Source organism: Grus americana, chromosome 2 (genome assembly GCF_028858705.1).
Source record: "Grus americana isolate bGruAme1 chromosome 2, bGruAme1.mat, whole genome shotgun sequence".
NCBI classification, from domain to species: domain Eukaryota; kingdom Metazoa; phylum Chordata; class Aves; order Gruiformes; family Gruidae; genus Grus; species Grus americana.
This window is the reverse complement of record NC_072853.1, coordinates 81371447-81387963: the sequence shown is the minus strand read 5'-3', so window position 1 is coordinate 81387963 and position 16517 is coordinate 81371447. Positions and strand designations below refer to the sequence as shown.

Here is a 16517-nt window from a genome sequence, read left to right as displayed (position 1 = left end):
TAAGTTTTAACATGCCTGAGTTCAAGTGGTGGGATTATGTTGGAGAGAGTGTGAGGCAAGGGGCAAAGCCTGGGAATCTAATCAGAGTCCTCCTCACCCACCCCCAAACTGATCAGATGGCCCTACAGTATGGTTATGGTGGCCTTTGGTCTTTGAGATGTGCTGCTAGATGCAGGCAACATGGAAAGCTGGAGGGGGGGGGAAAAAAAACCAAACCCAACCAAAACCCAAATTCACACCAACATGTGCATTGAGTGAATAAGCAAGAGTCCCCATGACCATGCATGCTGGAGGGGGGAAAAAAAAAAAAAGTAAATGAACTGGTGGTGAAGGAGGAGAAGGCAGATGAGCGTGCGATGAAGTGGGTGTGTGGAGACTGCCCTTGCCCACAGCCGTGAGTGTACAGTTAGTTACTTGTAATACTGTCCCAGCGTGCAGCTTGTACTGTACGTTTTCCTTAGATGGGGCAGAGTTTGTAAAAGAATGTTTTGTGCTGATCGTTCTGGGTCTGTGGTTCTCAGGCTAGCAAAACGAAAATCACAGCTATAGTGGTGGCTACTAAGCAGTAAAGTTAAATGAATTTTTAATGGCAGTACATGCATCTTGTTGGCAAAAGTACTTACTGCACGCTATCTCAAATACGAGCTGGTTTTCTCACCCTGATGTGGATCAGTGAATGCTTCTGTTAGGGCAGAAGATGACCCCATGAAGGGTATCTACAAGATACTTTGTTCCTCTGCAGAGCAGGAGACTGTGTATCTCTGTGTTCAGGAAGGTGTACTCCAGAGCCCCAAGGGGTCAGAGTCTGGTTTTATGCCCACCCTCATGTGCAGATTTTTTGCAGTGTTTTGAGTGGCACTTTTAATAGGCAGCTCAACAACTTCTAGCACCCTTTCCAGTAACAGTATAGCTTTTCTAAAGAGACTGCAGAGTGTACTACCTACTCCAGCTCCATACGTCATGGGAGTGGCCTGAAAACTGGGGTAACTGTTGCTGGTCTAGCCTCTGTAATTACTGAAGTACAAGGATGGTGCAAGTTTATGTTAATTGGCAATAAATCAAATTAATAAATGCTCAGAGTCGAGACTGTTTTGCTGGTGACGGAGTCCTTGATGTACTTCTAAGGTAAACAAAAAAGAGACTTCTGCAGGAGCTGTGGTGAAAAAGGGGAGGGGGGAAGGCGATGTGAACAGAAGGGTGGGGAGGGGACTTAGAGTGGCCACCTGATCCAAAACAGGGATCTCTGGAGCAGATGGACATGCGCCTGAAAGAAAAAGAAGTGAGGAACTTGTCACTTTTTGCAATTCTTTGGATATTGTCCTTTAACTACTGGTATCAACAAATCGCTTTTTGATTTTTTTTACTGTTGCAGCATCTCACTGAGATGCATGTGTGTGCACCTTTTACTCTGAGGAAACACTAGCAAACTAGTAACAGAGAAGTAATGTGGCCAAAACCACAATTTCAGAGAGTTATTTTTTCCCCTCAATCTTTTTCCCCACGTTGGTGACTCTTAGGCTGTTGGTAACACTTGCAAACCATGAGAGCAACATATTCATGTTAGGGGAAGAAGAAAGGACAGAGAAGTCTCTTATAGCTCCTTTAATGCTTTTGTTTGTTTTCCCCCTAAAGAATCTGCTGTGGCCTGTCTCTCCTTGTTTCCAGAAGCACTCTATTTTTTATTTTTTTTTATATTAGACTTATGTCTACATGTTCTTAAGCAAAGACAGTTGATAATAGCTCCTCTGAGCTAAACTACATTTGCTGATTATTTTTTAAATTTTTTTTTAAGCAATAGAGCATTATCTGCAACTACATGATAGAGAGTATGTAAAAGGATCTTGGGCCTGAACCTTTGCTTAGAAGGAATAGAAAACAAACAAATGAATAGAAATGAAAGTCTTTTGATGTGAGAATGGCAAAAGTAGATGAAATAGTTCTTACTGTCCTGTGAGGACTCTGGATGCTGTGTATTGGCTGTGGATAGTCCCATGGGGTGGCTCCAGGGGACTGGGACTCAAAGATACACAAATGATGACTGAACTGTTTGTTTGGAAAACTTTTCTTTGGATAAATAATCAGTGTTTTTTAAATGTTTCTTTTATTTGAATCTATAGAGCACTTTGGCCTTCCAGGAACAGGAATCAACTCTCATTTGACAAAGAAAAAGAAACCTAAAGTATTTGTGACAGAGGGAAAAGAAGTTGCTTTAACTGGTGTATGCATTTTCTTCATTAGATCCAGGTGTCTTAAACCCATCACAACTGAGAATATCTATCAGGTAAGAGTCAGTGACTGCTGATCACTGTACATTAATCTTGTTTAAAATTCATTTTTATCATGGGGTATTTGTTTTCAGCATGTAATGTGACAGCCTTTGGCAAGGAGGAATCAGTAAAAGGATGCAGTTTGGCTAAATGAAATGCAGGACAAAAAAAAGAGTAATGGAAAAAAACATTATCTAGCGGCGGCAACTTAAAGTGTATTGTTACTATGAAGAAATGATGTTAAGGAAGAAAATTTGACAGTTCAAAATGAAAAAGAATAATTAGTCAATACCTAAATAATAAGCTGTTAAATTTCAGTAAGCGCTAGCAAATTCATTAAAAAACCAAACAAAAATGGTTTTATTTTTGAGAGCATATATGCAAATTATATATAAATAAGTTTTTACTGGTGAAAGACTCCATAAATATATGACAGTCTGATGTGAACAAAGCTGGATCAAGTGCTCCAGTAGCGAGGAGCACGGACTAAAATGTAGGGAATCCTATAGTTGTAGACAAACTAATCAGAGCGCTAAAATAAGAACAATGGGCTAAATGAGAATTTAGTGTCATGGAAAACTTTTTATGCACTTCAAAATGGGAACTTTCAAGTACAACTCCTAAGCAGGCAAGTTTTAACTTCCTCCATCTCTTCTAGGAAAACTTTTAAAACTCTATTTTGCCCAGATAAGAAATAGAAGAGTAAAAGGTGGATGAGCTGGCCGTCATCACCAGATTATCATTTGATTTCTACAGATATATGCTTTAAAGATTTATGATTAACCTCCTAATATTTTTTTTATGATTTTGAAAGATCTTAGATTTTGGACAATTACCTACTATTTAACATTTCAAGATATTTTGCTTATTAATAATGCTTGCAAGCTAGTAATTGCAACTGAAAGATGTGTAAAGCAGACTTCTTCACAAGTACTGATATAGCCCTTACTGATAGTAGATAATACCTTAAAACTAGGAAAGACAAGTCAAAAAGTAAAAATGATATGTCTGAAGACACATCTAATGTGTGACACTTAAATACAAATTGTTTGGTGTTGAATTATTTTGCTGAAAAAAATTATTGTAGTACCTTCTAATGAAGCAAAAAATGGCTGGCAGATTCCTGCAATTTACCTTAGAAGTCTTCAGAGTCTTTTTTCAGAATGTCTAAAAAGCAGGTGTTCTGTAAATTGTTCTGTCTTAAACTAGATAGAGGTATTCTTCTTGGACCAAAATCTTTGGGCAACTGCAAGTCAGAATTAACTATAGTTTGTAATTCTTTTGGTATCTAAGCCTTTTAAGTGTGTTGATCTCTGCCTGTATGTATGTATGAATATATGCAAAAATATAATTCTAGTAGCTTTAGAAGTGGCAGGCTGGAATAATTTTACTCACCCATATAAGCTGAGCTTTATAAATAGAGGTCTCATACTCTTATTATATTTTGCAAGTGTTTTCAGATCTTCGTTTCCTCAGCTTTGTATGACAAACTGTGACCTGGTGCAAATCTTGCAGCCCCTGCTAGCAAGAATTGTGCTGTTATTGCTTGAAGAGCACTTGTACACACTAGGTAATTTCTGAGGTGCTCAAGGCAGTAGGACTGGAATACAGGTAATGATGGCAAAATTTTGTTTTCTATTTTAACTTGTATTGTGTTTCTTTTACAGGAAGTAAATTTTAATATGATGAATGTAGGTCGAGATGGCTTACTGAAAAGTGTTGAGCAGTTGATATCAGAAATCTTCATTCCAGCTTTACAGACTATGGACCGTGGCTGGGTTGAACTTGGTGAACCTCAACAAGCTTCCAATATTAAGCAGGACTTCCTTGGTTCCCTTGAAGCGTTTGTTAGTGTGCTATCAGGAACTCAGCAAAGTCTGTTGGAAAAGGTAGTATGTTCATGTGGCAACTAGAAATCGAGTTAGCTGTGGAATGTCTCTTGCTCTGGAGCTTCTGAATTTTTGAATTCTACCCTGTTGTAGAATACTCATTAAAAATTGCTGCTGTTAAACTAGAGAAAAAATGCCACTTTTGTTTGTTGTTGTCAGTAACTTGCTATACATTGATCTGTGGCTTTAATGTCTCTGAAAGTCTGTGGCTTTAACAATTCTGCAGCTGATTCTGTTATTTCTTCTGGTGCCAGTTCTTTTGAGCTATTAACTTCTTGACTGTTCAATGGCTGTGGCCTGCCTTAAACCAAGAATGATTAATGTATGACACACAGTTGCTTTAACTGTTAGTTCCTACTTGTGCCGTTTCCTTCACAAAGGCTGAGAGCACAGCTGCCAGGCTGGTGAATTCTCCAGATTCTGGAGTCCAGGTCTGGCTCAAACCAGTTTAATTTAAACTGAAGTGGGAATATGAAGTGAGATACCCCAAGTGGGGAAAGCTGTTTCAGGTTTTTTTTAAACTTGTGTTTTAGGTCAATCTGAAGAAATGTGAAACATATGATCTGAAAACTCTAAGAGGACCTTCAGATTATCTGATGGTTGCCAACAGCATAGACGCTCTTGAAAGAATAGAAGTATGCATGAAAGGATGGACCAAACAAATTGAACAGGTGATACACCAGACAAATGTGAAATATGACAACATCTGCATATTGGCAGATGATGAGTAATCCTGTTGGATATAGCCACCTCTCTATAAATTTAGATGTGATCAATCCCTGTATTTTAAAGTACTGTTTGCCTGTTTTGTGTGCTTTTACTTCTCAGTGAGAATATTACAGAGAGCTTTTTTCATCTACTAGTAAATGGAGTGTACACATGTCTTTGGAAGCCTAGTTCCCTGTATTTGATGATCATCTCATTTTAAAGAGAAAATGTGCTAATGGAACGGAACCTCTTAATGTGGTCAGAAGTATTGTAAAGTCAGTGCATTTATTTTTAAAGTGCTGATAAAAATAAAAATTACAGATGAGATTTGTAATTGCAATTTCTTTAATCTCAGAAGCAGGTCCTTTGTAGACTATATAGCATAGATCTTAAAGTTCTTTTCAGAAATTAAACTACCAATTGAGTTATTGCATGAAATCAACATCGGGTTCTTGCGGTGTACGCATCAGCAATCCATTCAATGTAAAACATAGCAGCTCAGGGAAACAAGTTCTGTAATATTTGTACAGGCAGACATTAAGGAAGAGGACAGAATGAGTAACTTTTAAACTTGCAAAATGGAAACTTAGAATCATAGAATGGTTTGGGTTGGAGGGGACCTTAAAGATTACCTGGTCCAACTCCTCTGGGCAGGGAAACCTTCCACTAGACCACGTTGCCCAAAGCCCCATCCAACCTGGCCTTGAACACTTCCAGGGAGGGGGCCTCCACAGGTTCTCTGGGCAACCTGTTCCAGTGCCTCACCACCGTAAAGGCAGTACACACGCCTTACCACAGTAAAGAATTTCTTCCTAATATCTAATCTAAATCTACCCTCCTTCTGCTTGAAGGCATCACCCCTTGTCCTATCGCTACATGCCCTTGTAAACAGTCCCTCTCCAGCTTTCTTAGTTGCTACCTTATTCTCTGTTCTGCTTGTAGAATTTACTGCGAAGATTTTATTAGAGAAATATGTTTATTTGCAAATTAATAAATCGGCTCCATGACAGACTTTTATTAAAGCCTATACCTCTTAAAAGGAAGAAAGAAAATAAAAAAAAGAAACCTCTTTTATAAATGTATGAACTGAAACTGGTGAGGAGAATGTATTGCAATTAGCTGCACTTCTTCCGAAAGATTTACTCTATTTTCTTTTGCTACTCACTTATTGCCAAATAGGGTAAAATAGGTATTAAAGCGTTTGCTATCATTAATTTAGCAAAGCAAGAAAGACCTTTGGTCTAATGAACCCAGATGTCACGGAGAGATTTTTAGTTGTGCATTATTTTTTTGGTGAAAGAAGGGTAGTTTAGTTTACTTTCATTCTTGGAATTGCATTATGGGTTTATGGATTTTAATTCCAAACTTAAGAATTTTAGATTTGCTCAGAAACTGGAGGAAGGGAGCCATGTTTTGTGTCGACATTAAATGTTTCTTGTTCTTTATTGTGTGAGGGATTTGAAGCATAATTTTTGACTGGATGGAAGTTTTCATAGCTATTTTGCATTTTAGGAAAGGAAAGTCTTAACAAATGGCAAGGTTCATGAGGGCACTTTATTACCCCTTACAACAATGGGGGATATTAACAAGCAGAGGCGTATCAATAGTTAATCTTATAATAACTTATTGTTACATAATAATTCTGTCCCCACATCACCTCGTTCTCCAATGGACTTGAGTTTGTATGGCCACTTGTGAACGTGGCTTCATCCTTTATAAATAAATTAGCACAAAATCCACCATTAGTGGTTTGAATTAAAGGTCCTTTTAAACCAATGACATCTCTCTGACAGCAGGCAAAAGTGGATGCTGGGGAAGAGCATAAAAGCAGAGTAAGCTGATAGCAGTACTTCCCATCAGTATTCTCCTAGCCTCTAACAATTGTAATTCAGTAATTTAGTAAACCAGATTATTATTATTTTTTTAATTCAGTAACTTTCTGGGTTCTTTCTTTTCCATGTAAACTTGTCTGGTCTCCCCTTCACCTTGTTTGGAAAACATAAAGATGTGGATAGAAATTATTTCAATCCATGTTACGCAGCTCAGAGAGAAAAGCTGAACCCACTGAGCTGATGAGAGATAAGGAAGCCTCCTAAGTAGTTTGAAGTACAACTGAATCTACCCTAATCCTCAAGATCTTGAGTGATCCATTTCAAAGTTGTTTGTTTTTACAACTCATTCATTACATTCATGATGCAAGCTTTCACATTATTATAGATCTGCAATTCATTCTTCTATTTTTTGTGACTGAAGCGTGTGAAATATTATGGAGAATAAGTTACAGCTAGTAAAAATTTTCAGTGAATATTATACTTACGAAAAAAAGGTTGTGAAGCAAATGAAAGCAGTCATCAGAATATTCTTAAGTAGCTGGCTGCTGGTAGTTGGATTACCCACTGGAGAAGGACCACAGTAGATACACTCCTTCCAGTTCTTACCTCAGCATTTACTGTGAACGCCTTGTGACCACATTGCATTAGGAAAAGTATTCTGTCTATGCTTATATCATGGTTACTAAGGTGAGCATCTCTACCTCTTGTAACGAATAAACTGCTGCAAAAGATTCACCTTAGCCAAGAAATCAAAGTAGGAAACAGTGATTACCAGTGCGTTTAATGAAAACAAAAGGATCACAACAATTCAGTGAACACTATTCTCAGTGGTCAAAATTGTAGTTTGAAAAATGCTTTGCAGGTTATTTGCAGAAAATGTAATTGTCTGTAACAGTGCTCTTGAGATACTACTGCCTCTAACTCAGAACTAAAAAGGACAAGCAAAATTAAGGTCTCTTCTGTGAGGTGGTGGCAGAGTTAGGTAATTTATCACGGGAGGTTAATACTAGGAGTTAAATTATGAATTAATCCATGCTATCCATGCAGATAAAAATCACTCACTAATATTACTGTATAATAAAAGGTTCTTGCAGAAAATGACCAGTTGAGAAAGGAAGCTGATGACCTTGGACCACGAGCAGAGCTTGATTACTGGAAAAAGAGATTGTCGAAATTCAACTACCTTATGGACCAGCTGAAGAGCCCAGACACGAAGGCAGTGCTTGGAGTACTCACTGCTGCTAAATCCAAACTGCTGAAGGTTTCTACTTTGAATTATGACTGATGTAAAGACTAGAAATGCTCTGTATACCCTAGTCCATTTTGGTGATGGTGATAACATTACTGGTGGGGAAATACTGAAGCATCTTTGACTTTTGTTTTCTCTGTCCTTCCTTATTCCTCACCTTGAGTAGATAAAGTATAAATCTAATTTATTGGAAAAGACTGGGAATCCCCCTTGTCTAAAGGCTGATAATGTACTGCATCCACATGGCTCAACAGAAATAAGTACTTATAAATCTTTGAAAAATTGATTATTAAATCAGAAATTGAATCCATGAACTGGGTATTTAATGAAAAGAAAATTAAAAGCCCACCATTTTTTAAACTTCTTTCTCATGTTGTTAAAGTGGCTGTCAAAACTGCTTGTGTGGGGTCATAACTTCTCACGCTGACATAAAAAAATTAAAGACCCTAGCAAACACAAAAATAAGTGAATAAAAAAGTCTTTGCTTGTCAAAATTAAAGGCATGTGAAACAAATACATGGTTATATATTCATCAGTCCATCAAGCAAAAATAGTTAACAGATGATGTCTATATATTTTACAGCAGCTTGACTTCACACTACTACTGACATAACTTGTTGAGTTGAGTGGTCTAAACTAACTGTATGTTCACAGTCAAGTTACTGAAGCAAAACAAGGACCTGTTCCTCACCTTGGGTAAACAAGCGTAACTCTGAAGTAACAGATTTGTGCTTTCAAATGTGTTTAAAGGCTAATGACAAAACAGTGTGATCTCAAAACAGTTTTTCTGAAATGTGTGGCTTTTTTTTTTTTTTTCAACTTTCTATTCTTAGAACTGGCGAGCACTGGATATTCGCATCACAGATGCAGCAAATGAAGCTAAAGATAATGTGAAGTATCTATATTGTCTGGAAAAATGTTGTGACCCATTATACAATAGTGATCCTGTAAGTAGAACTTTTAAATTCTTGCCATAAATGTCTTGAGACAACTAAAATTAATGTATTTTGCAAGATCAGTTTGGAAATCACACAGCGTTTTAGGTATGTGTCTTCAGTTTGAGACTTTGTTCAGTTATGCTAAAGGTGGCCTAGTGGGAATTTCTGGCTATAAAATTAAGTACTTGTTATTTTCTTGCCATGGTATCTATGAAGCTTTTGGTCTGATGATGAAACTGGATTCTGTGCTATTGGAGGAACAGAAATCTTTGCGATTTAAAAAAAGAAAAGAAAAGAAAAAAAAGGGGGTGAAAGTGAACCTGGTGCTATGTTAAAGGCTGGGCTTTTGTCTTTGTGTTGGTGGCCAGGTCATGCTTGGCCTAACATTTATAAGGCAATTTTCAGCTGCTTGGGCCAGGAAAACACATATATGGTTATGTAAATATTAAGGTGTAAATATATATCACCTTCTCATACCATAGTAACAGGATGACACAAGCATAACAAGTAGTAAACAAAACCAGCCACCTTAAAGTATGGGCTAAGAGGAAGGATTCTTACTTCTCTGCTAAAGTGGGTGGCAAATGGTTGCTTTTATTAAAACTGGTTTTGCAACTGACTATGTGTCTTGCTAGTCAGAGGAATATGATGAGTAGCCATGAAGACTCAAAGCTTTGACCATCCTAGCAACTTCTCTTTCTCTCTCCATGCTTTTCCCAAAGTGAAATTGCTTCCAAACAGCACTCTGGGCAACCATGGCATGGCTTTGTTTGTTTCCATTTACTGGACAGTGCTAGAACAGTGTGTTCTTTCAGTGTTTCCCAATCTGATATTTGAATCTCTCTGATGAAAGGTTAGTATGATGCCCATACAAAACAGAGTTAGAATGAATATGCTGGCTATTGGCACTGTGCAGAGTTCGTTGAACTTGATTTGCTTAGTGCTCCCCATATTGGCTTTTACGAAGGAGGAAGTGGTGTCAGCTTCAGAGGTGTTTAGAGGGTGCAGCAAAATGTGTTTCTCTTGTATGCAAGACTTACTGAAAACCATATTGGGTACGGAGAATTAAAATGGGTGTGGTAACCTTGGCTATGGGTCAACACTTTCTCACTCCCCCTAATCAACAGCATCGGGGGGGAAATATAGGATGAAAAAGCTCATGGAATTTTCAAAGACAGGGAGATTACTTACCTATTATCATCATGGGCAAAACAGACTCGAGGAAAAAATAACTTATTGACAGTGGAAATAGATTTGGGTAGTGAGAAACAAAACCAAAAATTAAAACCACATCTCCCCAGCACCCCCTCTTTCCCAGGCTCAGCTTCACCCCTTCACCCCCAACTCCTGTACTTCCTCCTTCCCGTGCCCTGAGCAGCAATGGGGAATGGGGGGGCTGCGGTCAGTCCATACCAGCTCCTCTCTGCCTCTCCTTCCACCTCACAGTTCTCCCTGCTCTGGGCCTTCCCACGGGCTGCAGGGAAACACCCGCCCCACCGGGGTCTCTCCCGGGGCCGCAGGGGCACCTCAGCGGGGGCGCCTGGAGCCCCTCCTGCCCTCCTCCCGCTCTCCCTCGGGGCTCGCAGGGCTGTTTCTCACCTGGTTTCCCTCAGCCCTGGCTGCCAGGCAGCGCTTTGCCCTTTCTTACCCAGGCTTTCCCCGAGGCGCCCGCCCGTGGCTGAGGGGCTCAGCTGTGCCCTGCGGTGGGGCCCTTGGAGCGGGCTGGAACCGGCTGTGTCCGGCACCGGGCAGCCCCGGCTGCTCCACACAGGGGCTGCACCTGCAGCCAGCGCCTGGGCACCTACACCCCAAAGAATGGTCTATAGGATCACCTCCTCCCATGCACTGCATCTATTGTATATAATTTTTTATGATCTAAATGCCAGTGCTATAGAAAAGTTGTTCTTGATAGTTCCTTTATTCAAATGAGTGCTATGAGGCTTAATGTAATTTTTGGGCTCTCTTTATGTGCAAGCTTACATCAGGTTTAGCAAAAGAGTGTACAAACATACTTTTCATGAAAAAATGTGGTACTTTTGAAGAGGCCTTTGTCTCTTACCAAATTTCACTCGTTGACCAGAATTCTTCCAGCCGAGACTGTAGTGAAATTTTTTACCAAAAATTGAATTGTAGATCTTGGAGGGTGAAGTAGGAGAGGCCCAGGGAAATGGAGGCAGAAACGTTAGGAAGACCATGTTCATAATGCTCCTGCATCCTCTAATTAGGTGTTGAGCTAATGTATGGTAACAGAAGTACTAAGCAGAGTTCAGACTGTGTGTTTCTTTCCAGGTGTCCATGGTGGATGCTATTCCAGGACTCATAAATGCAATTAAAATGATTCAGAATATCTCTCAGTATTACAACACATCTGAAAAGATATCGTCACTGTTTGTGAAGGTTGGTGCTACAGCGTGAAAGGAAATTTTCACAGATTTTTTTTTTTTTTATGTTGTTGCTTGAGTGAGAGAAAACACAAAGGGACCAAGCAATTGAAGAGGCAGCATTTTGGTCAATTTAATGCTGCTTTTTAAATGCACAGAGAATTGGAAATAGTGATAAAACTATTTCAGAGTTAGAACTTATTTTACTGTCTGTAATTTGGAGTTGTAAGAACTTTTTCAGATTTCTTGAAGATCAGGGCTAATCTCAACCCTGACGTGAACAGATTGAGAAACTTTCTGTTACAATGAGTTTTGCTTGTGGTGAACTGTTTTTTGTAGAACCAATTATGTTAAATTTACATATCCCTTAAAACTCCCTATTGTTGTATAAAAAAGGAAATGAAGTTGGAAGGACAAGCTATTCTTTAATGATCATAGTCTCATGGGTCCTTGATTTTACCTTTGCTTTCAGAAGTGCCAAAGTCTTATGACTTCATAGTCCTCAATGTCATTTCACGGTTGGTACAAGGTGTTTAGGATAAGTGTAGTTAATCAACAGTGTTTTGGTGGTGTAATGGTCTGGGTGGAGGCTGGATATTGCAAGAATAGTCTGTGTGGTTGGTATTTGGTATTGCTATTTTGCAGGCTTTAGGCGAGTGGAGTCAGAGGTATGGGATGAGACTGAAAGAAGGGCAAGATCTGCTTTGTCTTTAAATGTTTTTTTCACAAGGTTAAAACTGCTTTTAGGTGACGAATCAGATCATCACAGCATGTAAATCTTACATTACAAACAACAATACGGCCACCATCTGGAATCAACCTCAGGAAAGAGTTATGGAAAAGCTACAAGCAGCCATTAGGCTTAAACAGGTAGGTGGAAAGAGCATATGGAAAACAGAATATAAGGTGAGATTTACGAGGGCATGATTAGGAAAACTTTATTTTATGTGAGGAAGCAATGTTATAATGACAGAAAATGAAGCAACTGATAAATACCCTGTGGAATTGGAATGTTTATATTAGAGCTAACAGGGAATTTATTCCAGTGTCTGTTGATCTTCTGGAAACAAGATTTGAATGCTTAGCCTAACTTAACTATGCTTCTTATATGAGAATTACTTGGATTTTCATGCCTGAGTTTCTTTAGAAAGTCTCATGTGATGAGCAGCGTTGTGTGATAGAAATGAAGACAGAGGGAGTTACTGAGCTGAATATGTTCCGAAAATATGTGGATAAGCTATACTTTTATAAAGGGCAATTTATTGAACTGAGAATTCAGCTGTTCAGGTTGCGTAGACTTGTTGGGAAGACAGCCTTTATTATTTTGCATATGCTTCCATGACCATTTTGTGGGTGGGGTTTTTTTGGTTTTTTTTTTGTTGCACCCCCTTAGAGCATAGAATAATTCAGCTTGGAAGGGTCCTCAGCAGGTATCTAGTTCAACCTTCTGCTCAAAGCCAAAGCAGGGGCAGGTGTGAGATCAAACTTGGTTGCCCAGTCCTTTATCCAGTCCTGTCTTGAAGTTCTGCAAGGATGGAGAGATTGCACAGTCTTTCTGGGCAGCCTCTTTCACTGCTTGACTGTCCTTAGAGTGAAAAATTTTCTCCTTACATCCAGTGAGAATGTCTTCTGTTTCAATTTATGCCCATTGCCTCTTGGCCTCCGTCCATGTGCTACTTTGACAAGCCTATCTCTGTCTTTTTATAACCTCCCTGTAGGTATTGAAAGGTTCATATTAGGTTTTCTCTGTTAGTACTTTTTGATTCCTTAATAATATGTGCTTGGAAGACTAGAACTTTATCCTGACACCTTCTGAATGAATAAATCTTGCATAGTTCTAGCACAAATTAGTGTAAGTTCACATGACCTCTTACCATCAGCAACAAGTAGTAAATTGGTATATTTCTATAAAGATATAACAAATTATTCCATTGTTGCATTAAAATATGTTGAAGGATTAGGTTTTTATTTGAGTCTTATTAGTTCCAAAAGCTTTCAGTAAATCAATAGATCAAAATTTGTAATTTGAATCACTAACAACTTAGGCAACTCTGGGCCCTTTGTATTAATATCTTCATGTGGGGTTATTCATACATATATGTGATGAAAAATAACGTATTTTAAAGATAACTACTCTTGAAAGAAACCATTTCAAGCAAATCTGGTGACTATGTAAGCTGACTTTGGGAAGAATTTAATGAAAACTGGAAGCTGCTATGGAGCAGTGTTCTAACTTCAAAAGGGTTTTTGTTCTGGAAAGTGATTTTGGAAAATTTGAAACATCATTACTCAGTAAAACTGATCAGCACACAATCATTATTTTCAGTCTCTGAAAAATGAAATCCAGGTTGTCATCTTGGAGATTAAGTAAACACATCAAGCCCTGCTATAAAATGGCGGGAACAGAATTTCACACTTGCTAAGGATGGAACGTACAAATACGCATATGTGCAGTTCATTCATTTGATGAAATGTGTGATCTTGCAATTATGTATTGTTGGATTAGTTTTCAGAGACAAATTCTGTTACTGTCTTTATAGTGTTCATGATTGTTTATTGATGAAACTTCTACTTTCTGTCAAGTTAGGATAATAGCAGTCTGCATAAATTTTGTTCTAGGTGGTGATAGTGCCTTTTATTACATACTTGACATTCTTTTAAATTCTTCTTTGTTTTTAGGAGTATCAAAATTGCTTTCACAAGATGAAAGAGAAATTGGAACAAAATCCAGCTGAAAGACAGTTTGATTTTAGTGAGATGTATATATTTGGAAAATTTGAAACATTTCATCAACGTCTGGTAAAGATAATAGATATTTTCAATACTATGAAAACCTACTCAGTTCTGCAGGAGTCTAAAATCGAGGGATTGGAAGGAATGATCACAAAATATGAGGTACACAGTAAATTTTGGATATCCTGTCAATCTGACTTGAACTTTAAACGATAAATAATTATGAAAATTAGAAAAGTGTTTATCAAGAGAAAAAATAACTTAGTGGAGCTAAAATTACTGGATAATAGTGATGTAAATATGTGATTGCTGGGGAAGTGAGCAGACAAGATGAAAAGGGGCAGGTGGACATGTGAAAGAGGTATGTTAAAATCGAAGTTGATTGAAAAAAGCAACTAAATGGGAGGACTTTGTAACAGTAGTAATTAGAGCCGTGGTTTTGTGTTATGATCAGGAGGAAAAAGTGAGAAGTACAAAACTTCTGTCTTTACAAATGTTTCATTAGCTATGGAAGTGTGCTGTGACCAAAATTGCAGACTGTCTTCATCTCTTGCCCATTATTCCAGGGGTACCTGATCAGCGCCTGCCACTGAGGTTGGCTCCATTGTCACAGTGGTTGATACTGCAGTGAGATTTTCCTTGGAGCTTGGCGTGAAAAAACCTCCAGTTCCATTTCTGTGCTGCATAAATACAAATAAATGTAACTGTGATTTCTTGAAATAAGTAATTTAAAAAAAACAAACAAACACCCCCCCCTCCCCCCCCCCAAAAAAAGAACAAACCAACAAACAACACCAAACCAACCCACCATTGGACTCTCAGATTTACCTTGTTTCATTATGGGAATAGTGACCTTAATTCCAGCAAAACAGATTATTAGGTTTAGTTGAAATCTGTACTCTAGATCTAGAGTACAATCATCAGCTTTGTGTTTTATGAGGGAAGAAAGAGTTAATTCACAGATGACTAGGTTGAGGGAGGAAAAGAAATGACTTAGCTGGGTTGCTCTGGAAAGCTCTTCAGGTTTAGGCTTTTTCTTTTGTAACAGCAAAATCCCTTTGCTTGTTAGTATTACTATTCAGGTTTCTTGCCTGGTCCTTCTATTAAGTAGGAGTGAGACTTGAACAACAAGGAGGTATTCTGAGAATATAAGTATGCTAAATCATGTTCTTTTCCTTTCTTCTTTCTGAGATTAACTTTCTTTTCTAGCAAGTAGAGTCTTCCCTGCTTTTACTGAGCCTGAGTTAACTTGCCTTATTGTATATCTTTCTTAGTGCAGTATCATAATCATGGCACTTGTAAATATTAAAATAAATCAGAAGTGTTCAATGTGTGGATCTTTTAGAGATTACATGTGATACAATGGCAGTACAGGCAAATGTGGCATTCTAAGTTGCTCTACCCTGTCCTTTTCCTTTTTGTTATGGCCATGAGTAAATCACTTTGCTTTATTTAAATAAGCGTAGGGTAAAATGTGAGCAATCCGTGGTCTATCCTGGTTCGATTCACTCCCTGTTGCAGTCCGAGGTTTTGATTCCTTGACTGCATCCTTCACAGTAGCCATTTTTATCCTTTCTTCTCTTCTATAGTCTTCTGAGAAGAAACCTGGGCAGAACTGGAAGGATAGCTTGGTCCAGGACTATTCCACATGGGCAGAATAGATATGGGCTGCTCTAAATTTTGTTCCCTTCACTGAGAGCTGGTCTCTAAAGTTGTGCCAGCATGCTTCTCAGCAACTCATGTTGAGGTCATTTTTGCGTCATGCTGTGAAGATACTATTTTTGTAGGCTGGAACACAGACATCTCATTTATTTGGGGCATTTCTATTTGAAAAGCTACCTGTGCTCATTAGCCCAGGCTGTGATGGAGTCCATATAGGTATACCACATTATCCATTGCAGCACTCAAGCCCTAAAGTAAGAGCTTTGTGTGAGACCTAGTTACTGTGAAGTCAATTTTATTTGGGGAGTAAAGGGAAATTGTACATGCTTAGGTAGAAAATACTACATGGAAGGTTCTTGATAGTATGCATAAAGGGCAGAAAGTGATTGTACATTTTTAACAGTGACAAAATTGAGTGAAGTATTTGTCATGGACCATAGCTATAGTTATGTGACTGATTACATGACTTGAAAAATTTTTACAATAGGAAGTTATTATGTTGCAGTTCCTTATGCTTTACCACTTAGTTGCTATCTAGAATTTGCTTGATTTTAGAGGAAAAGATGGAATTTTTATTTACAGTTAAGCAAAACTGAAGTCCATTTGACTTATAATAAAATGGTGGAAGTCTGCTGTGCTGAACGTATGTTGAGCTTCATAACTGTCCTGTGGTAAACTACTAAGATGTTGAACAGTGGTTCATCATTAGAAATCCATTAACTGTGTGTACAGCTCAAGGGAGATGCTGATTAAGATGTACTTTCATTTGAGTGGACAGCAGCTACGTAAGAGAAGCCAGGAATAATAAGTCCCGGACTGGTGATGTGCTGTATCTTACTGTGGCTTTTGAATAGTCTG

The 16517-nt window shown here is 38.4% G+C and overlaps 1 protein-coding gene across 5 annotated transcripts in view; it reads left to right on the top strand.

The window, feature by feature from the left end:
* Positions 1-16517, top strand: part of DNAH5 (dynein axonemal heavy chain 5) — a 133050-nt gene that overhangs the window by 8528 nt on the left and 108005 nt on the right. For 4 of the 5 annotated variants that reach the window (XM_054817915.1, XM_054817917.1, XM_054817918.1 and 1 more), the window contains 8 exons: positions 2118-2281; positions 3935-4156; positions 4690-4827; positions 7781-7957; positions 8779-8892; positions 11173-11280; positions 12012-12134; positions 13944-14159. In XM_054817915.1, the coding sequence (XP_054673890.1) occupies positions 2118-2281; positions 3935-4156; positions 4690-4827; positions 7781-7957; positions 8779-8892; positions 11173-11280; positions 12012-12134; positions 13944-14159 (1262 nt within the window). The remainder of the gene's footprint in view (positions 1-2117; positions 2282-3934; positions 4157-4689; positions 4828-7780; positions 7958-8778; positions 8893-11172; positions 11281-12011; positions 12135-13943; positions 14160-16517) is intronic. The other variant, XM_054817916.1, reaches the window with a different exon arrangement.